This window comes from Acinonyx jubatus, chromosome A1 (genome assembly GCF_027475565.1).
Source record: "Acinonyx jubatus isolate Ajub_Pintada_27869175 chromosome A1, VMU_Ajub_asm_v1.0, whole genome shotgun sequence".
NCBI lineage: Eukaryota > Metazoa > Chordata > Mammalia > Carnivora > Felidae > Acinonyx > Acinonyx jubatus.
In genome coordinates this window covers 156,659,752-156,682,861 of record NC_069380.1, presented here as the reverse complement: position 1 = coordinate 156,682,861, position 23,110 = coordinate 156,659,752, and the positions used below count along the sequence as shown (strand labels likewise).

The 23,110-nt window shown below is 35.7% G+C and overlaps 1 protein-coding gene across 3 annotated transcripts in view; it reads right to left on the bottom strand.

The window, feature by feature from the left end:
* LNPEP (leucyl and cystinyl aminopeptidase) overlaps window positions 1-23,110 on the bottom strand; it is an 89,297-nt gene that overhangs the window by 25,225 nt on the left and 40,962 nt on the right. For all 3 annotated transcript variants that reach the window (XM_027037412.2, XM_015065587.3, XM_053225144.1), the window contains exons 4-9: window positions 21,209-21,340; window positions 9,451-9,571; window positions 8,637-8,791; window positions 6,519-6,632; window positions 4,973-5,107; window positions 160-291 (exon numbers count right to left, since the gene is read on the bottom strand). In XM_027037412.2, coding sequence (XP_026893213.1) covers window positions 160-291; window positions 4,973-5,107; window positions 6,519-6,632; window positions 8,637-8,791; window positions 9,451-9,571; window positions 21,209-21,340 — 789 coding nt within the window. The remainder of the gene's footprint in view (window positions 1-159; window positions 292-4,972; window positions 5,108-6,518; window positions 6,633-8,636; window positions 8,792-9,450; window positions 9,572-21,208; window positions 21,341-23,110) is intronic.

Below are 23,110 nucleotides of genomic sequence, written 5' to 3'. Positions count from 1 at the left end.
AAGACTAGTATTTCCGTTTCTTGACCTTTAATTCTGTGTTCCATCCGCCTCTGTCTTAAATATCCTTGGTACTATAGCTTATTTATATACTTGATAAGAATATAAGTAGAAGAACTCTTCTCTTTCTTAAGAACTAAATAAAATATCCGGGTCACTTACCTCATTAAAACTATCCCACAGATCATCACTTTTAATGGATGCATAGCTATGACTATGCAGGTAAAAGACAACAGCATTTTGGAATACATCCTCACTAAGATAAGTTTTCAGCATCAACAAGAGAGAGGCTCCCTGTTTAATTAAAAAAAAAATAGTGAGAAGGAGGTGGAAAATAATGGACTACAATCGGTTTATAGAATTGACAATCTAAAATTCAAAATACAATCATGCTAAGTATAAACTTGCACTATAGAACCTAGTTATAATACACTGTTATTTAGTGTCATATAATCTGATGTAAACTATGTTCAAATTGTCTTTAAAAATTATTTTAAAGGATTTGACAAAAGAATAATGGAGCAGATTCCCATGTGCACTAATTCTACTATGAGCCATTTTTATGTGGTTTATCAGTTACTGTTTCAGTGTTATGTTAAAAAGCTAAGTGTTTGTGAATATATCTTTAATAGAAAAACATGCCAAATTTTCTATTGAATCCCTATCCCTGTCCCCAATGCTTAAAGTACCAGTTGAAGGGAATTAAAAGCAAAAATGAATTACTGGGACCTTATGAAGAGAAAAACCTTCTGCACAGCAAAGGAAACAACCAACAAAACTAAAAGGCAACCAACGGAATGGGAAAAGATATTTGTAAATGACATATCGGACAAAGGGCTAGTATCCAAAATCTATAAAGAGCTCACCAAACTCCACACCCGAAAAACAAATAACCCAGTGAAGAAATGGGCAGAAAACATGAATAGACACTTCTCTAAAGAAGACATCCGGATGGCCAACAGGCACATGAAAAGATGCTCAACGTCGCTCTTTATCGGGGAAATACAAATCAAAACCACACTCAGATATCACCTCACGCCAGTCAGAGTGGCCAAAATGAACAAATCAGGAGACTATAGATGCTGGAGAGGATGTGGAGAAACGGGAACCCTCTTGCACTGTTGGTGGGAATGCAAATTGGTGCAGCCGCTCTGGAAAGCAGTGTGGAGGTTCCTCAGAAAATTAAAAATAGACCTACCCTATGACCCAGCAATAGCACTGCTAGGAATTTATCCAAGGGATACAGGAGTACTGATGCATAGGGGCACTTGTACCCCAATGTTTATAGCAGCACTCTCAACAATAGCCAAATTATGGAAAGAGCCTAAATGTCCATCAACTGATGAATGGATAAAGAAATTGTGGTTTATATACACAATGGAATACTACAGGGCAATGAGAAAGAATGAAATATGGCCCTTTGTAGCAACGTGGATGGAACTGGAGAGTGTGATGCTAAGCGAAATAAGCCATACAGAGAAAGACAGATACCATATGTTTTCACTCTTACGTGGATCCTGAGAAACTTAACAGAAACCCATGGGGGAGGGGAAGGAAAAAAAAAAAAAGCGGTTAGACTGGGAGAGAGCCAAAGCATAAGAGACTCTTAAAAACTGAGAACAAACTGAGGGTTGATGGGGGGTGGGAGGGAGGGGAGGGTGGGTGATGGGTATTGAGGAGGGCACCTTTTGGGATGAGCACTGGGTGTTGTATGGAAACCAATTTGACAATAAACTTCATATATTGAAAAAAAAAAGTACCAGTTGAATTCATGGGTTCACTGCAGGAGACAATAAACAAGCAGAACTCTCAAAAGCCTCTCTACTTGGGAGTGCATCAATTTCCAATTTTAATATATCATGTTGCTAAAATAACCAAGATCTCTCTTCTTCCTGCAGAGTTACTTCAAATATGTTTGGAACTAATGAATGTATAGGGCAATAAGCATACACTAATAATTCAGAATCCAGCATACAACTATTAAGGCCACGCTATATAGTCATTGAAGTGCATGCCGTCATTTCCAAAAACACCTTTGTGAAGCCTTTCCTGATTTAAGATAGAAATATTTCTCCATCTTCAAGGGCAATTTGTATCACTTCCTTCATCTGCTACAGATATATATTTAATATATATTTAGATAGATATATCTTTATTTCCTCTTCTAGACTGTATGATAATTGAGGGCAACACTGCAAAGCTCAATTTCAGTGACTAAAACAACACCTAATACACAAAAGGAATTCAAACAGTCTTTGAATTTCACTTCTGGTAAAAATGTAGCAATATTAGGTCAAGATTATCAGATACACGTAACTGAATTTAATAGCTATTACTCTCTTATTTCTGTACCATGCCTCATGGCGTTACTTGTTCTATAAATTTAAGTACTCATTCTTGTTCCCAACAGATCCCTTTCACCCCTGCATGACCAACTTTCCCTACTATTACATTCCCATTAACAAAATTATGAAACATTCATTCCTCCTTTAAAACAAACAAAAGATGTCCTTCCTTTTTTTAACTCCATGTCTCTTCTAGTTATCACCCTATTTCTTATTTCCCTCTTTGTAGTGAACTCCTCAAAGAGCTGTCTGTAGTTGCCATCTCCATTTTCTCTAAGGCAATCTTCCAACCATCACTCTGCTAGAAGTGTTTTTTTTTTAATTTTTTATTTTATTTTTGAGACAGAGAGAGACAGAGCACGAACGGGGGAGGGTCAGAGAGAGAGGGAGACTCAGAATCTGAAACAGGCTCCAGGCTCTGAGCTGTCAGCACAGAGCCCGATGCGGGGCTGGAACTCACGGACCGCGAGATCATGACCTGAGCCAAAGTCGGCCGCTTAACAAACTGAGCCACCCAGGTGCCCCCAGAAGTGGTTTTATCAAGGTCACTGATGAACTTCATGCTGTCTTGAAACCAACATCAATTCCCAGGCTCATCTTAACCTGCTAGTGGCATTTGAATGACTGATCACTCACTCATCCTTTGAAGTCTTTCTGCACTGAGCTTTGGGAGGCACTCTTCATCCTCCCCCTATTCACTGGCCATCACTCTCACTCTCTCCCTGGATCCTCATCTTGCATGGAACCACCTCATTTTGGTGGTCCCTGGCATTTACTTTTCAGACCTTTTTTTTTCTTTTCTTTTCTTTCTAAGTTTACTTCCTAGTTGATCTCCTCAAGGGACAATCTACATAAGAATTAGGCTTGGAGATTAAAAAACCCAAATAGAATATATCTGTCAAACACATTTCCCTAGTGACACTTACTTGTTCTTGTACATAACATTGGTAAAATATCCTACTTTTCTCAATTATGTGGGGTATTTGCCAGATTTCCAATCATGAAATAAGTAGTTACCATATTGACAGGGGTTAGGTATGCTGTGGAGACCACATGATAAGACAATGAATTTGGGGTTTAGGGGATGGCGGTCAGAGGATGACAGAGCTCTGTAAGAACAAATCTCGAAGCAACAGTTCTGTATAAGAACAGAACCACAAGTTTTAAAATTTTATCGACAGATCCCATATAGGCTTTAAAAATCATGGCAGTATCTCCAACTGGAATATATTTAATATAGCTAATTAAACTCCTTATTTCTTATTTGTTAACAGTACTACCATTTTCCATGTCAGTCAGGTGTGAACCTGGAAAACATGTCTCCCTTTCTTTACCTGTCTTACCCTATCACTAAATCCTTCAAGAACTTCCCTCCATCCCATGTTTTTTTACACTCATCATTTTTCTTCCACTTTCACTACCACTCCTAATTTCATCCTTTACCATGTCATGCTTGGACTTTAGCAGCAATTTCCTGATTTTAGTTCTCTCTCCACTTAAATCTATAAGCTGGAACAAATTAGTTTTCATAAATAGTAACTTTAATCAAGTAATTCCTCTGAAAAATCTTCTAAAGCTTCCCAATGCTTACAGAAAAAGTCCAGATTCCTGATGGCGTTTAGAACCTTCTACAACTGCCCCAAGCTCCTTTTCTATCTTTCCCCTACTCCATTTATGGCTTCCACCACAATCAAGCATTTATTCCCTAAACAAAAATTTCCTGCCCATCAGTATTCCTGAACTGTCTCTTTGTAGACCTTATTGTCCCATTCCTGCCATACTCAACACTTACCATTCCTCTTTATCCATATCTTTTTATTATTTAATTCCCTTCCATTTCCATTTTCCTACAAAAAAGTTCTCTTCATAAACCTAGGTAAAAAAAAAGTCTGTACCATTCATTCAGCACATATCATCTCTTAGTGCTTCACAAGTACCTACCACCTAAACTTTGAGTTTCTTGAAGATATGGTTTGTATCTCAGGTGTTTTGTGTGTTTTCTCTGTCCAGTGGAGGAATTCATTTATTAATCAATTAATTTGGCAGCCAGAGTAAGGAGGTAAGTAAGTCCTAACATTCACACCTCCCACCACAACTGTGAGAGGCATTGTTCTGTTCTCTGACCTATGGCAATCCTAATCAGGTTTCCAGTTTTCTGTTTTTGCTTCACTCCCAAACCTGGAGTCTGTGCTTCTGATCCTGCAATCTAGTTCTCAATTCTTAAATACTCTTTTTGTTTTTGAGTTTTGGCAACTGTGACTTTGAACATCTTTCAATCCTCAATAACACAGCTAAGGGCTTGCTTAGGACCTTCCCTGGACATATTCTACCTGTAGATCCAGAGACTGAACCAACTTTAAAAGATATGTTGCTATATTATCTGATTACCCACTATACCAGTCAGAAGAACTTAAATCAGAGAAAGAAAGACCCAGAAAAAGTTAAAACCAAGATTTAAATAGAAGCAAACATCTTACAGTTTAAACATATACCTGAAAATAATCTTAAAGTAATCTCTAATCTTTAAAATAATCTAGTTTTAATGCTTAAAATAATTTAAATCATGAAGCTTGCTCACATATGAAATTAATTTGAAACCCACTCCAGGTAGTTGATGTGTAGAGCGGTACCTTAAAATAGGAAAGAGAATCAAACATTTCTTCGATCTGTTCTGAAGACTGAACAGATGATGATGATATTGGATGCGATGAATTCAAGGAATCTTTCTTCATGGTTTTAAATCGAGCATCTAAGAAATCTTCATACTAGCAAAAACATCAAACAGATTATGAAACCATCAACATTATCAAAGGCAAAGGAAAATATAGTAATTATTTATATGAATTAGATTAATTACCTGTTTAAGGTCATTATTAAAAAATACGCATCTTTACTAAACTTCAGAAAATAGGCTTTTGAAAGTGTAAGAATAGAGAGACTTTCATTCATATTCCTTAAATTTAAAAATAAAATGATAATGTCCTGACCATATGAAAAACATTATTATTTCCTAAACCACAGCATAAGGGTTAATTAAGAATCTACTATTAAAGCGACCAAATGTGCCAAATCCAGGTATTCAAAGTAAATATTCTAAGATGGTTAGTGTGTACTTTTAAAATAACATTTACAATTAAAAAGCAAAAATAAAAACTGGTCCTTAAGCTCATTTCTCATATGTAGTCCAGGTTTCTATTAAGATAATATACATTTCCCTTCACTGAGGTTCATTTGAAGTAAAATACAATACTTAAATAGAATTCTTTGATAGCTCAGCACATGAGCTCCCCCAGAATATACATTAGAAGGTTTTAAACATTCTGGGCACCACCCAGTGGTGAAACTGTGTATCTGGTTGCTTAATTAAGTCACATACATAGATTTAGAATACTTTGCTTAGTATTCTGGCTAAAAATAAGTTCCTTCTACTTACCTGAAGTTTTTGAACTGGACTTACACAAAAATTTCAAATTGAAAGCTCTTAAGAGCATCGCTGTTTTGAAGCAGTCTTGGATCGTATATTCAGGAAGTTTAATAGAACATCACAGAATTTTAAGGGTGAATGGGATCTTTATACTTTCCCACCTATTGCTTGGATTATTTGGCAATACCTGTCATACCTTTCCCCAGGAAGTCTAGGAACACAGTAACAACAATATTACACTCCCTATGACAGAACGATGTCCCAAGTCATTGAAAAAGGCACAAATATGGTTGGTACCTTAACAGGACAAATTATTTGTCTGTATGAACCTATGTTATCACTGTTACAAGAATGATCACAGTGGTAACAGGGAGAGAGTATTGCTACAAAATGTCTTATTTTTTTTCTCTCTTTATACAAAGGATAAAAAGTTTTGTTTTGCTAAAAAGGCTTTTCAACTTAATTTAAATTCCTTCAAGAAGAGCCACATCTATTGGAAATAAAATGCAGTAAAGCGATTTTAAATGTTCATCTTAACAAAGTGTGAAATAATTGCACATAATTTCAGCTTTCAATGAAATATATCAATAAGTGAAAGCTTAATTTTCACTGTCAAATCTCAAGAGGTATAAGCTATCAGTAACAAGTGTCAATTTTATTGTATCTTTCTAGAAACATTTTCAGCACTCCAAATGACTATAAAATACGGGGCAAATATGATTTATAGCACGTCTACTAAATGCTATACTTACACTAGAAAGCTCTTTGAATATTTTTTCCAAGGAGAAATACTCCATGAAAGTAGCAAACCCTTCATTTAGCCATAGATCATTCCACCACTCCATTGTTACTAGATTACCAAACCACTGTGGGGAAAACAAAACAAAAAATCCTACTAATCAACACAATATTTATACTGTCAAGAATTTTCTAATAATTAAATTGTCAGCTTCATCCCCTTTAGCCAGATTATAATTACTTAAAAATGCAGTTATTAGGTAAAACTATATTCAAATTAAAGACTTACAAAAAATTTGTATAAATTAACTCTAAAATGAAAATGAAAAGTTTAACATTTTACCTTGTTGAATGGGAAAACAAGCAAAAACCACAGTTAGTTAGCATATTTATCAAATTAACATACAAACCCTGTTTACTAGGTAAACAAAAACAGTTTTTCGCTACTTCATTAAAAGTGGTATTTCCTAGATAATGAAATTCTTCTACCTACTACTATCAAGTTAGTAAGATTATTTCTATTCTATATCTTCAGCCATCCATTACAACTTAAAAATAAATTTCTGAGAGATTTTCCTACAGAGAGCCTATATTTCATGTTTCTCCTCAGTTACCCAAGTTGAGGACAGTATTTACATGATTGAAAAGAGAATTCAAACAATATTCTTTAAGAAAGCTGGCATGCATATAAATAAATGAAATAAGAAATATCATTAAATGTCTTCATCTACAAAATAATAATAAGAAGGAAAACAATGAAAGGAGACTCTCCAAAAAAAAAAATGTATCTCAAAAATCTCTGCAATGGAGAGTGGTAGGTTATAGGGTGTGCGATTTAGTGACATCTGGGGCTCATCTCAAATCAGCAGCAAAATAATAAGGTTACTGGGTATGGAAACAAAACACTTTTGAGAATTACAATAACATGTTTTTCAAAGATATTATTTTAAAACCTGCTTCCGAGGAATATATGTCTTAAAGAAGAAGTAACTGAGAAGTGGTGATGGGGAGGCCCCAGAAATAACAGACCTAGAGAAGATCCCCTAAAGGACAACTTGTCTACATGCCTAAAATCATAATTATCACTAAGTATGTGCTTCATATGCAAGCCCATTACGAAGTCTTCACAAGAGCTCTAGAATCTCACACATATAGGCGTTTGAGACAGGGACCAAACTGACCAGAGTGCATGCTACTCTTCTTCCACGTTGTCCCTCAATCATGACGCCCCCAAACTACACCCAACACCGCTATGCACCTCATCAAGGGACAAAAGAAAGACAAGGTGTTGAGAAAGAAAGAGGGGGGTTCACGTACCCATATAATTTTCTTTCTTTTTCTCCTTGTCATACAAAGAGTACCCTCCCTCTCTCAAATTAACAAAGAACCCAGTGAGTAAGAGAAGAAAATATAAATCTAGTCTTGACAACTACAGTCCAAGAGATGCCAGAAGAGCAATTTAGGGGAAGGGTTTCTCTGCCACAAAGTTATACTGAGGGGCTGGCAATTGTCAGAGGTGAAACAGCTGTGTATTATTGGGGGCAAAAAAGGAGAAACACCTTGAGGAGACAGTGGTTCTTCAAGGGCCAGTGCTGCCAATTATTAGCTCTGTGACTTTGGGTAAGTCATTTACTTACACTCTCAATTTCCACATCTATAAAATGGGATCATCACCTACCTCACAGCCGTTATGAAAAGTAAATGACATATGGATGTGAAAATGCTTTATAAACTGTAAAATCCTATACAAACATTAGATAGCAATTTCTTTTAAGTATGTATGTATGTACGTATGTATGTATTTACGTATTTGAGTAATCTCTGCACACCATGTGGAGCTCGAACTCATGACCCTGAGATCAAGAATTGCGTACTCCTCCAAATGAGCCAGCCAGGCACCCCTAGATAGCATTTTCATTTGATGATCATGTTTGTGTTAAAAAAAACAAAGAACAAAAACAAACAAAAACAAACAAAAAAACCCACCATTTTATTATGAAAGGCAATACTACAATAAAAGGCCGAATTTCTATTAGCTTATTCCAATTTCTTATCCTAAAATTGTTACTTAACTTATTTTCTTATTCTAAAATACTATAAGTATTAAATATAATAGTCATGGCTATTAATACCTGATGGGAGAGCTCATGAGCAATGATTTTAGTAACCAGTTTTCTATCCGCCACTGAAGAAGTATTATTGTCATACAGAAGTGTCTCTTCACGGAAGGTGAGCAAACCCCAATTTTCCATTGCTCCCGCTTCAAAGTCAGGAATAGCCACCAAATCTGAACATGTGAAGAAAGAAGTGATCAAATTTCGCTCATCTAAGGCACTCCCCCCAAAAAATATTTTACCCATTGGTTTATCACTGTGAATCAAAAGACAGGGAGTTCATTTTATACTCTTGGCAAATCGAACCTTACTTTAGTCTTGTATGTTCCCCACCTATCGGTCAGTTGAGAAAGACCTGACCAATTCCTGTGGAGTCACCATTGCTCTGTCCCTTCACAGAGATATATAATTCTTTCACAATGAAATCAACTTCCTAGAGCAAGAAAGACAAAGTACAGGCCCAACGTTCTTCTATCCAGGACCAGCTCTTGCTTTCCTCAGCATCTATTACTCAGTTTTCCTCCTGTGAAACAGAATTTCTTAGGAAGTTAGAGTCTGACTGCAGACAAAGCCCTAAGCAAATTGCCACTTACACAGAACCTGTATAAGCCCTTGGAAGAGCTCCATAAACTTCTAAATGTTTTAAGCTCCACATTCAGCTACTTTTAGGGAATGTAAATAATCTTAACAAATGTAAACAATTTTTAAAGCTTTAGGTGTTTATTAGTTTTCTCTTTAAATAATTTTAGAAAAAGTGCTTTCTACAAAACATTTGCCAAATGAATCTAGGTTATAATGCTAATGAAAACCAGAGGCACTGTTTGATTCTTACCCAATTTCTTAAGTGGGTATTGAATTTCAAAGTAGTTTTGATAGAATTCAAGAAGCTTCACAGTTGTTTCCAAGGCATGGTGAACTTGACCAATCTTTTCTGGTACAGCATATATAGAAACCTAAAAGAAAACATACATAAATGTATATATATCATATAACATAAAGACAGGTAGAACTAAAATGGTATGATATTCAGATAAATACCATGACACATATATGAGAACTGCAAAGAGCTTTATGAGATTTTACAGGACAGGAACTCTTGCTTCCAATTCTTTTCTCCCCTGGAGAATTTAGCTAGTTACTTCCACACATAGAACAATGTTCAAAAACTTACTGGTTTTGTTTTTTATCTGTTTAGGTTAACAGAACATTCTCAACAGAACAGTCTCAAACTATTAATTTTATACTTATCTTCTCCATTACCTCAAGTTGTCCTTCCTTACCTATGAGCCATCAGACCAAATTATTTGAAGGACAAAACAAATTCTCATCTTTCTAGCACCTATTACAGAACCTGGCATCAAACAGACACCCATACAAAGGAGTCACATAAAGGAGTTAGTTCTAAAGTAAACAGACAAGGCAGAAATTGAGCATTTGTTGAAATTACCCTGGAAAAACCTATTACAGACCAATGCATTCTCTTTTAGTAAGTATGACACAGCCAGATTTTCTTCCAACCTTGGGACTGCTTCCTTTTTTCCAGTTGTTGGCTTGTTTTCATGGATCATGTTGTATAAAAAAAATAATCATACCCACAGAATCATTCAGTGAGTTGTACACAGTAACTAAAATCAACTTAGGGATAATAGATTCATATTCATATTGCCCATTCATTCCAGGATACATGCTCACTAAAGGGGAAGGCAGAGACAATCCCCAACATTATTTAAATTTTTATTCTTGCTTTCCTTTTCTGACTAAATGCATGTTAAACACATAAGCTGCAACTAACTGTAAACATCTTGTTCAGTAAGTATCAAAAGGCAAAATTTAAGCAATTATGTTAAAAGCAATGGGTTTTAAAAAGCAATATATATTGTTTTTCAATTGATTGAAAAAAATCTCCATACTCACCTGGGAATATGATATATGGACAAGACATAGCAGAAAATAAAAATTTCAAAAAAAATCTGAAAAGGTGGGAAATGGAGACTTACTGAACAATTCATCACTTGGACAAAAATGCACTGATGAACTCTAACTCCAAATTAAATTTACTTCTTTCATTAAAGGACTGAAAAACTGTCAATAATTTCTAAAAGGTGAACTAGATATCAATCATAATTGTCTTAATGTAGGGCTTTAGTCTATAGAACATATCATTAATCACAAAAACATGGAGGTAACATGGCATAAAAATTAAGTGTAACACAAAAAATTTTTTAAGTAAACAAAAAACAAAATTAAGGGTAAAGGCTCTGTAGTTAGAGTGCTGGGTTCAAATCTCTGCTAGTTGTGTGACCTTGAGCAGGTTGGTTAACCTCAATTTCCTTATCTGTAAAAAGGTGATAAAAGTAGCTCCTTACCCTCCCTGGGTTCCTGTGAAAATTAAATGAGCTAAATAATATAAAGAACTTAGACTAGTGCATGGCATGATATAAATGTTCAGTACATGCTAATTACTATCAGTCCTGGGGTGCCTGGGTATCTCAGTTGATCAAGCGTCTGCCTCTTGATTTCAGCTCAGGTCATAATCTCACAGATCATGAGTTCGAGCCCCACATTGGGCTCTGTACTGACAGTGCAGAGCCTGCTTGGGACTCTCTCTCTTTCCCTCTCTCTCTGCATTTCTCCTGCACATGCTCTCTCTCTCAAGAATAAATTAAAATATATATACACACAGTCCCAAAAGAAATAGGGCAAAATATGTGTGAGTAGAGGAGCATTTGTGGCAATAGTTACTAGAAGATAAAGCATCTAGGACTGGAGTTAGTAAATTAAAACTATGTTGCTTTCTAAGTAACTATGAAGAAATTTAATTCTCCCATATCATGAGGCCACCATACCACCTGCATCCCTTGGCCTGCCAAAGGAACTACCAGCTTCTCTTGGTGATGTGGGTACTTCCTTCATCTTTCCCCCTCTGAAGTCAATGTTATGGGGCGGCAGGGGCGGGGGGAAGCCTGACATATTCTTTTTATACTCTCTACCACTGTAAATAACTATACCAAGATCACTAGGATTTGAGACAAATCCTTATTATCTCTGCCATTCTTTCCAAACATATGTATTTTTATGTTATAGTTAATTCAAACACCTAGGAGATGCTATCCCAATGGAAACACCACCCATAAACCCCCAGATTCCCTCCTTCAACATCCTTCTGCCATATATACCATTTGGCTACTCCCAAATGTGTGTGAAAGCACCTTCCCTTAGAGGAAAAGTAAAGGAAGAGCAAAAGTTCACATGAAAATGGAACCTGACCTATGGATTCCATTTCTGGAATACAATGACTAGGAAAAAAGTCATTATATTTGCTCTTTCCTTCTACTTCTTCTTCTTCCCCCCACCCCTCAAAAGAAGACATACTATGAGTTCTCACTAGAGATAAATAATCTGGTCATTATAATTATTGTCCAGCTTGTTTTAAGAGCAACAGAAGCATTAAGAAACAGAGAAAACAACCTAGTTCAACAAAAAATCAAGCGTATTGACCAGTATTCTGGGCTTGATAAGAGAACTCTAAACACTGTTAAATAGAAGTCAACTGGCACTCAGACTGTAACACTTACAAGTTAAAACTTTTCTTGCAAGATTTCTTGCTAAGACCTTGGGGAGATTTCTAAAAGACACAACTGTAAAGATTCTTGACCAAATATCAAAGAAAAGGGTTAAGACTGAAGATTTATTAAGTTTAACTTAATCTATTTCTTAATTTAGTAAAAAGAAAAACCTAGATAAAAGAAGAAAATAGAATAAAACCTCACCCCCAAAAAAAGGACAACATGGCCTGCAAGATTTATAAATACAGAAAATACTAGAATTTTGATATTAAGCTTCCTGAAAAACATGAGCTTTCCTAAACAGAAAGCTTCACACACAAAAGTATAAATTCCTAAAAGAAAACAAAATGAAATAAGACAAAACAAAAACACACACAAAAAAACCCACACATACATACCAGTCTCAAGTCTATTCAGAATAAATAATGAGATGGGACTTTAGGAGAATAACGTAAATTACGTACAACGTTCTTGCCTGGTGAAGAGATACTTGAGGTAGATGTTGTTCGTGGTAACTCATAACTAGGTCATGTTCCTGACTGAATATGAATAAATCAAAATTGTAACTTCACCTGGATAATACCATTGAAGGTTCTGTTTGAATGTTAGATAGGCATGGTATCCACATCCAACTAACCACCACTACACTCTGATTCTACAGATTAGACCTGTCTATGGTGAAAAACAACATCAGGCAATGGCAAAAACAAAACAAAAACCTCAAGATAAACAAAGCAGAGTCTTTTAAAACCAGCCTAGAAATTTTTAGGTAATTCTGGCATTACTGAACACAGAGGGTAAGGAACACTGAAGAATAGACATAAATGATAAAAACAAATGTTCCTCTTTTTTGAAAAAACTTCAACAACATAGTAGTCTTTATCACTAAAGAGGGCTTGTTTAATAATCTACAGTCAACTGTGACATTTTTAGTTGTTTGGTGAGATGGACATTAGTAAAGCCCTACTGCCTTATTCCTGAATCTTGTGAAATAGGCCTTGTGAATCTTATGAAATGTCAAATACTACAAAACAGCATCCATCCTAAAGATTACAACATTTTAGTGTGACACAAATCTTGTGTTAGATTTCAAGCCTAAATTTCTGGTCACCATGTATACAGAAGTTATTTATGTCATTTGGTGTGAGCAACAGCATATTGCAGTAGACAGTACAATCCTGACTATCACTTACTATATAATCTTGGGCCAATTACTTAACCTCTCTGACACACTATTTCTTCATCAACAATATGGGATTAACGCATATATTAATGCATAGCTCCATGCATGTTAGATTCTTCCCTCATCCTAATAAAAAGAGAGAAAATTAATAAAACGATTGTTTATTTGTATAACATTAATTTTTCTAAAATGCATTTTGAAATACGTGGGTGTTAGGTAGCATTAAAAGTTGTATTTTAGGGGTGCCTGGGTAGCTCTGTCGGTTAAGCGTCCGACTTCAGCTCAGGTCATGATCTCGTGGTTTGTGAGTCCGAGCCCCGAGTTGGGCTCTGTGCTGACAGCTCGGAGCCTGGAGCCTGCTTCAGATTCTGTGTCTCCCTCTCTCTCTGCCCCTCCCCCACTTGTGCTCTGCCTCTATCAAAAATAAATAAAATGTAAAAAATTTTTTTAACTTATATTTTATATTTACAGACATGAAAGAAAGTTCACAATATGTTTGCAAATGGATAAAAAAGAGTGTAATTTGTATGTGTGTGTGTGTGTGTGTGTGTGTGTGTGTGTGTGTGTGTATTACTATCTACCAGGTACTAAATGCTTTACAAAAAGTTTACAATTGAATCCTTGAGAGGGCAGGCTAATATAGGCGAGACAGTACTAGATTTGTAGAAGGTAAGGTTTAGACAGGATTAGAGTAATCTGCCCAAGAGTACATTCTAGTAAGCTGTAGAAGTGGGACTCCAGAGTCCATGTTTAACCATGCTGCTTCCTACTACATGTAAATTAAAAGAAAAAGAAAAAAACAGCCACCCCAAATTCCTCTCTCTCAATCTCAGTCTCAATCAATCTCTTTCCCTCTCTCTCCCTTTTCCCCATCCTCCTCTCTCTGTGTGAGAATAAGTTACAAACCTGAGCATTTAAGCAGTGAATAATTCAGCTTGGCTATACAGAAGAATCCATACTGGAGCAATTAGAAATACAGATGGATTTATAAGGGCATCCCGAATATCACACTGATGAACTTGAATGTAATCCTATAGGCAGGAAGAAGGAGGGAGAGCGGGAGGGACACAGGGGAAAGAAAAAGCCAAGACTGCATACATTTTGGGATACAATAAAAAGTTCTGGGGGTTTTATATCAAAGAGTGTGATAACTACAACAGAGATGTAATTCAAGTGCTATGAAAGATCACAGAGGGAATGATTAATCCCAGCTGGGGAAAGAATGAGCTGCTTCAAGGAGAGGATGGTAGTCAGCTGGGTCTTGAAGCAAATCTGACTCTCCTAGATTGAGCCTTTTAGATTTATCCAGGCTGCAACATGTGAATCAACGGCTAAATCTGTGGTGCAACACTTGAAGAAAATTAATTGAATTTTATCAGATTTAAACCACTCTCAATATCCTTTTCAACGGACTCTGAAAAATTTTTTGGTTTAGACCTGAAAAAAACCTCTTTCAAGCCAAAGGCTAGTAAATTATTTGAGCACTTAGTCACTATGTAGACTACACTTACCCTTGGACATTTAAACTTCATCAATAGTTGTCCATTCTTTACTGTTGAGCATAATGGCATATAGTATTATTGTTGGTGAAAAGCCAGATAATCCTTATCTCTGCCTTTGCCTCTAAGCATTATGGAGGAGACATGATAATCTTTTGTAACAAAATGAGTATATCCTTTTTAATTAGCAAAATCTAAATATACTGTGATCAAAATAAAGCTCTTCAGTCTAGAAAGGTAAACCAAATCCTACTGAACCTGTTCAATGGGCATAAAATATTCCCTGGAGTGATCAAAATAAGGAAGAATAAATAAATAATTATATTTCTATCATGGAAGAATAATCCCTTTTAGCTACTTGAAAAAGACTCTTTTCTCCTTCTATATTGTTTGCTATATGAAAGTATTTGCTAACTAGGTCTTTACTGTGAAACCCAAGCATAAAATCTAAACAAATAATCACTTATATACATGGACTAATGACAAAGAAAAGCAGAGGAGCATAATTAGAATAATAAATTTTTATGAATTACAGATACACAAGACCCTTAAACAATCTTACTCAATAAGATGAAGAAAACTCAATCTAGACTTGCTTTTTAAAAAGGAAGACTAAATTAATTCTAAAACATGAAATTTTTCTTCTAACTACATTTTTACACTATCTCTTTAGTATTCATAATGTTTTAGATTTAGTGTGGCCCAATAAAATTTTCTGAATTGATGAGAATATTCAGTATCTGTAAAATCCAATATGGTAACCAGTAGCTGTAAGAACACCAAAAATGGTTACTGGGACTGAGAAAGTGAATTTAAATTTGAATTAATTTTTTTGCAGCTTTAATAATATAATTAATATAACTGTGAAAGTTTAGGGTGTGCAATGTGTTGCTTTGATACATTTATATATTGTGAAATGATTACCACAGTAATATTAGTTAATACATCTATCATCTCACATAATTACCATTTCCTTTTTGTAGTGAGAACTTCCAAGATCCACTCTCTTAGCAGCTTTCAAACATATAATACAGTATTATTAACTACAATCACCATGCTATCCACCAGATTCCCAAACTTCTCTTAAAATTCCAAGTTTACACCCTTTGACCAACATTTCCCTATTTCCCCCAACCCTCAGATCCTGGCAACCACCATTCTAGTGTCTAAGAGTTCAGCTTTCTTAGATTCCTCATCTAAGTGAGATAATATATATAGTCTTTGTCTTTCTCTGACTTAGTCATTTCACATAATGCCCTCATGGTCCATCCATGTTGTTGCAAGTGTCAGGATTTCCTTCTTTCTCGTGGCTGAATAATAATCCACAGTAATTTATACCACACCTTCTTTATCCATTCATCTTCAGACAGACACTTAGGCTGTTTCCATATTTTGACTATTATGAATAATCCTACAACTGACATGGAGTCAGATATCTCTTTGAGATCTGGATTACATTTCCTTCAGCTATATATCTATAAGTGGGATTGCTGGATCATATGGTAGTTCTATTTTTATTTTTTTGAGGAAACTTCATACTGTTTTCCACAGTGGCTTTATCAGTTTATATCCCACCAAGAGTGCACAAGGTTCCCTTTTCTCCACATCTTCACCAACACTTGTTAACTCTAGTCTTTTTAATGACAGTCATTCTAACAGGTGTGGGATATCTCATTGAGGTTTTGATATTTATTTCCCTTATGATTGGTGATGTTGAGTACCTTTTCACGTACTTGTATAGCCACTTGTATGTCTTCTTTGGGGAAATGTCTGTTCAGTTCCTCTATTTTTAAATCAGACTGCTTATATATCTTTTTGCTAATGAGTCATATGAGTTCCTTATATATATTGTGGATATTAATCCCTTAATAGATATATGATTTGCAAATACTTGCTCCCATTCTTTAGGTTGCCTTTGCATTTTTTGATTTTTTTCTGTGCAGAAGCTCTTTAGTTTGATGTAGTCCCACTAACTAATTTTTGCATTTGTTGCTTGTACTTTTGGTGTCATATACAAGAAATCATTACCAAGACCAATGTCAAGGAGCTCCTTTCCTATCTTTTCTTCTTGGAGCCTTACAGTTTCAGACCTTACATTAAAGTGTTTAAAATGTTTAGTTAATTTTTGTGAGTGGTGTAAGATAAGCGTCCAATTTATTCTTATACATATGATTATCCAATTTTCCCAGCACCATTATAATGAAGATAATCCTTTCTCCACCACATATTCCTGGCTCCCTTGTCAAATATTAGTTGCCTATTCATGCATTTTTTTCCTCTGGGCTCATAATTCTGTTCCTTGGTCTATGTGCCTATTTTTATTCTAGCATCATACTCTCTTAATTAGTATACATACTGTTTTGATTAGTATAGCTTTGTAGTACAGTTTGAAATTTGGAAATGTCATATCTCTAGCTTTGTTGTTTCTCAAGATTGCTCTGGTTATTCAATGTCTTCTGTAGTTCCACACAAATTTTAGTATTTTTTTTCTATTTCAGTGAAAAATACCATTGAAATTTTTATAGGAATTGCACTGAATCTACAAATGGCTTTTAGTACGGACATTTTAATAATATTAATATTTCTGATCCATGAACATCAGATACCTTTCCATTTATGTGTGTCTTCTTCAATTTTGTTCATCAAAATCTTATAGTTTTTACTATATGGATCTTTCACCTCCTTGGTTAAATTTATTCCTAAGCATTTTATTGTTTTTGATGCTATTGAGAATGGGATAACTTTATTTCTTTTTGAGATATTTCATTGTTAGTGTATAGTAATGCAAGTGGCTTCTGTATGCTGATTTTGTATCCTGCAACTTTACTAAATTCACTGATTAGTTTTAAAAGTTTTTTGGTGGAGTCTTTAGGATTTTGTCTACATAAGATCATATCATTTGCAAACAAAGACAATTTCACTTCTTCCATTCTGATTTGGATGCCTTCTATTTCTTTTTACTTGCCTAAGTGCACAAGCTAAGATTTCAAGTACTATTTTAATTAAGAGTGGTGAAAGTAGGCCCCTTTTCTTGTTCCTGATCTTAAGAGAAAGGCTTTCAATCTTTCACTGTTGAGTATGATGTTAACTGTAGACTTGTCATATATGACTTTTATTTTGTTGAAGTATGCCCTTCTATACCTAATTTGTTAGAGGTTTTTTTTTTTAATGTTTATTCATTTTGGGGGGGGGGGGAGGGAAGGAGGGAGGGAGGAAGACAGAGAGAGAGAGAATGAATCCTAAACAGGCTCTGAGCTGTCAGTCAGCACAGAGCACAATGTGGGGCTCAAATTCATGACCCATGAGATCATGACCTGAGCCAAAGTCAGAAGCTTAATTGACTGAGCCACCTAGGGGCCCCTGTTTACAGTTTTTATCAGGAAAGTAAGTTATACTTTGTCAAATGCTTTTTTCTGTAGCTATTGAGATGATCATGTGCTATTTATCTTTCATTCTATTAATATGATGTATCACATTTACTGATTTGCATATGTTGAACCATCTTTGTATCCCAGTGATAAAGCCCTCTTGATCATGGTGTATGACCTTTTTAATGTGCTGTTGAATTCAACTTGTTAACATTTTATTAAGGATTTTATGCAGAGACATCTACTGCATCTATATTCATCAGGGACATTGGCCTATAGTTTTCTTTTCTGGTAATGTCCTTATCTGGCTTTAAGAGGAGGGGAATGTGAACCTCATAAAACAAATCTGGCAGTATTCCCTCCTTTTCAATTTTTCAGAGTGCTTGAGGATTGGAATTAATTTTTCTTTAATGTTTGATAGAATTCACCAGAGAAATCATCTGATCCTGGGCTTTCTTTGTTGGGAGGTTTTTGATTACTGATTCAATCTCTTTACTCAATATTGATCAGATTTTTTAATGTATTCATGATTCATTCTTGCTGGGTTGTATGTTTCTAGGAATTTATCAATTTCTTCTAGGTTACCCAATTTGTTGGCCTATAATTGTTCATAGTAGTCTCTTATGTTCCTTTATATTTCTGTGGTATCAACAGAATTGTCTCTTTCATTTCTGATTTGACTCTTATTTTTTCTTAGTCCAGCTAAAGGTCTGTTATCGTTGTTTATCTTTCAAAACAAAACAAAACCCAGCTCTAGTTTCATTGATATTTTCTATTGTTTTTCCTCGTATCTTTTATTTATTTTTTTTTTTAATTTTTAAAGTTTATTTTGGAGAGAGAGGGGGCACGAATGAAGGCGGGGTAGAGAGGGAGAGAGAATTCCAAGCAGAATCTGAGCTGTCAGTGCAGTACCCAGCACGGGCTCAAACTCAAAAACTATGACCTCATGACTTGAAATAAAACCAAGAGTTGAAGGCTTAACTCACTGAGCTGCCCAGGCGTTCCTCTCTTTTACTTATTTCTGCTCTCATCTTTGTTATTTCCTTCCTTCTGCTAACTTTGGGTTTAGTTTGTTCTTTTTCGATTTCCTTGAGGTATAAGGTCGGGTTGTTTATTTGAGATCTTTCTTTTTTCTTAATATAGGCATTTACTGCTTTAAACATCACCCTTGGAACTGCTTTTTATGCATTCAACAGGATGCACACACCACCATATTATAGTATTAAGAGTATTCTGAATTTGGCTATATACTTACCTTTACCACTGTGTTGTGTATTTTCACATATTTTCATATTACTAATTAGTGTCCTTTCATTTCACCTGGAAGCACTCCTTTCAGCATTTTTTAAGGAGGTAAAGAACTCCCTCAACTTTTGTCTAGGAAAGTCTTTATCTCTCCTTCATTTCTGTAGGAAAACCTTGTCAGGCAAGAGTATTTTTTGATTGGAAGTTGTTTCTTCAGCACTTTAATTCATCTGACTCCCTTCTGGTTGCTAAGGTTTCTGCTGAGAAATCCACTGACAGACTTATCCCTTGTAAGTTACAATCTTCTTTCCTTTTGCTGCTTTTAAGATTCTCTGATTTTTGACAGTTTTATTATAACACGTCTCAGAAGAAACCTCTTCAAGACGTTTGTTCAGTAACTTGTGAGTTTCATGAACTTGATTATTCAAATTTCTCCCCACATTTGGGTAGCTGTCAGCCGTTACTTCTTTGAATAAGCCTTCTGCCCCCTTTTTCCTCTGTTCTTCTTCTGGAACTCCAGTAATTCACAAATTGTTTCTTTGATGGTGTCCCATAAATCACACAGGCTTGCTTCATTCTTTTCTTACATTTTCATTTGTTCTCTGGATGGATAATACCAACTTTCCTGTCTTCTAACTCACAAATTCTTCGCCTGCTTGATCCATTCTGATGTTGATGTTCTTTAGTGCTCTTTTTTTTTCATTCCATTCATTGTATTTTTCAGCCCCTGAATTTGTTTAGTTTCTTTTTATGATTTCTTTGTTAAAACTTCTCATTTTGTTCATGTATTGCTTCTTGATTCCACTGAATTGTCTTTTTGTGTTTTCTTGTAGTTCATTAAGTTTCCTTAAAACAGTTATTTTGAGTTCTTTAATGGGAAAATTGCAGATCTCCATGTCTTTGAGATTATTTACTGGAAGATGTTTGTGATCCTTTGGTGTTGTCATATTTTCTGGACTTTTCATGTTCTTTGAAGTTTTGTGTTAATGTCTTCACATTTGACATGGCAGTCACCTCCTCCAGTCTTACCTAACTGCCCTCACCAATGCATCCAAACTTGTATTTCTTTTTTTCTCCAACAGAGTGCTGAACTTTTTGGCTAGAAATGTGGACTTCCACAAAGGCTATTTTCTCCAGGTGTTACTGTCTAAGACAGTATTTTCAGGTGCTCCCACACCATAGCCAAGAGGGCTAGAGATGTTTCACAGGGCCCACAGCCAGGACCAAGGTCTGTATGCCTAGTACCTGATGCATAGGTGCAAAAGAGGCCTCCCAGGTCATTTGGCATTCAGTGCTGGATCCCACAGCTTCCACAAAGGCATTTTTGTCCATGGCTGGATGTCAAATTATTGTTGCTGGCATGGGAGGACATGAATGAGGGATACCTTATTCAACCATGATGCTGTCATCTAATTTTAATTAATTTAAATGTTAAAAACTACATAAAGCCAATAACCACCATATTGTACAGCACAGTTATAGAATCTTTGTTATACATATATTGTCTTACTGGAATTCTCTTTTAGAAACATAATTAAAGAAAACTTGAATATTATTGACTTTTAGGTATTCAATTAACAAAACTAAATATAAGCAAAAAGTAACATTTCTGGCATAAAATGTCAGAGTTGTGATCCAAAAGCTTGTTTTCCATTTCCAGAAATCATCAAAGAATTCCTTTTAACCTCTTGTGAAACAGGCTTTTGAGACAATTACCAAAACAACATACCAGGGTTCCATTTACGTCCTGACTCAGGTTCTTCATCTCCCCAACAATGAATGCAACCAGGTAAGTGCTCATTTTCACACTCTCAGAAAACTCATCCTGAACAAGTCCATCTTCCATAATGATTGATGAATTCTACAAGCAATGGGAAAAGATAACAGTTCTGTAATTATGGTAATAAATGACTTAATAAACTAAGAAATTAAAAATTCAAATACGAAATGAGTAGTGAAGATGTTGACATATTTTAATTTCTCAGCATAAGAGAACATGACTCTTTCTCCAAACAGAGAATGACCCTTACTCTCATTCTGTTCTATCATCGCTTATCATGAAAATATACTGAGTAGGGGTGCCTGGGTAGTTCAGTTTGTTGAGTGTCCAACTCTTGATCTCACCTCAGGTCATGACCTGAGGGTTGTGGGATAGAGCCCTGTGTCAGGCTTGGCAGTAAGTGTGGAGCCTGCTTAAGATTCTCTCTCTCCCTCTCTCTCTCCCTCCCTCTCTCTGGCTCTCTCCCCTGCTTGCTCTCTCTCTCTCTCTAAAAGAAAAAAGAAAAAAATACACTGAATACAGTGAAAATCTTTAAGGAATTTTTAGTTTCAAAAGATGGTTTTAAATAAACATAACTTAGAGAAGGTAAATAACAGTGGTTCTGTTTCTTCCTTTTAAAATACCACCAAAACCAAAATCCTTCCTTATGACATAGGAGCGTTCCACTCTACTGCTACAAACACAGAAGAAGGAGCTAAAGTTAGAATATTCCTCTGAAAGATCTGAAACAGCTTTTAAAGTACCATGTTGGGGTGCCCTGGGTGGCTCAGTTGGTTGAGCATCCAACTTTGGCTCAGGTCATGATCTCACGGTTTGTGAAATCATGACCTGATTGGGATCTGTGCTGGCAGCTCAGAGACTGGAGCCTGCTTTGGATTCTGTGTCTCCCTCTCTCTCTCTGCCCCTCCCCCACTCATGCTCTGTCTCTGTCTCAAAAATAAACATTAAAAAAAAAAATTAAAGTACCATGGTGATGACCCCAAGAAGGCTTAGTGGGATCAAAGGTGGTAAGTCACTATGCAGTATGTAGTAGACACAAGATTAGAGAAGCCTTCCAAGATTTTCTGACCATGAATTAAGATATGTTTGGGGTTACTAGGCAAGTAGGCATCTCACCTCTTTTAGAGGAAGATTAAGGTGAAGAGTAGGGCTAGGACTGGAACTGCTGAAGTGATGCCCCTAGTGAAGGACAGATCACATCCTCGCCTGCCTACAAAGGTTGACTCCACAGTCTGTTAGACGTGGCTACTCCTCTCCCCTAGCCACATGGGTTCTGAGAGGCTCCCATCAGATTCCACATGGCCACTCAGGTGTCATGAAAAAAAAAACAAAAAAACCCTAAGTTCTGTCTAGCATAAAAACAATTCTGCTTGGTTTTGTCCCCATTGCCTCCCACACAGAATTTACATCCAAGAAAGAGGTTCACGTTCTTGTTAAGCCTCCACGTTAGAATACTGATTTTTCAATAACCAATAAAACACCAAGGTGAATCATGATTCAACATTATCATGCACCACTATTTAGAACAGCAAATTCATCAAGTCTCAGAAAACATCACTGTGATTTTTAGTACTAGTTCATATAGTATTAGTATTTGCATACCTTTCATATACAGCACATACTTCATATTTCCTGCCCACACATTGCATATCGAGCAGGCCTTACTCTTTCTTCAAGTGCTCCTTGAGCTGACTTCTCTATTAATTCTAACATATATTTTAACTTCTATTTAAGCATTTTAAGAAAGGATAAGAATATACATGATTTTACTCATTCTCAACAGTATCACAAAGAGGAATTCAAATATTTATAACAAAGAAAGAGACCCACTCAAGGATTTTACATTAAGGA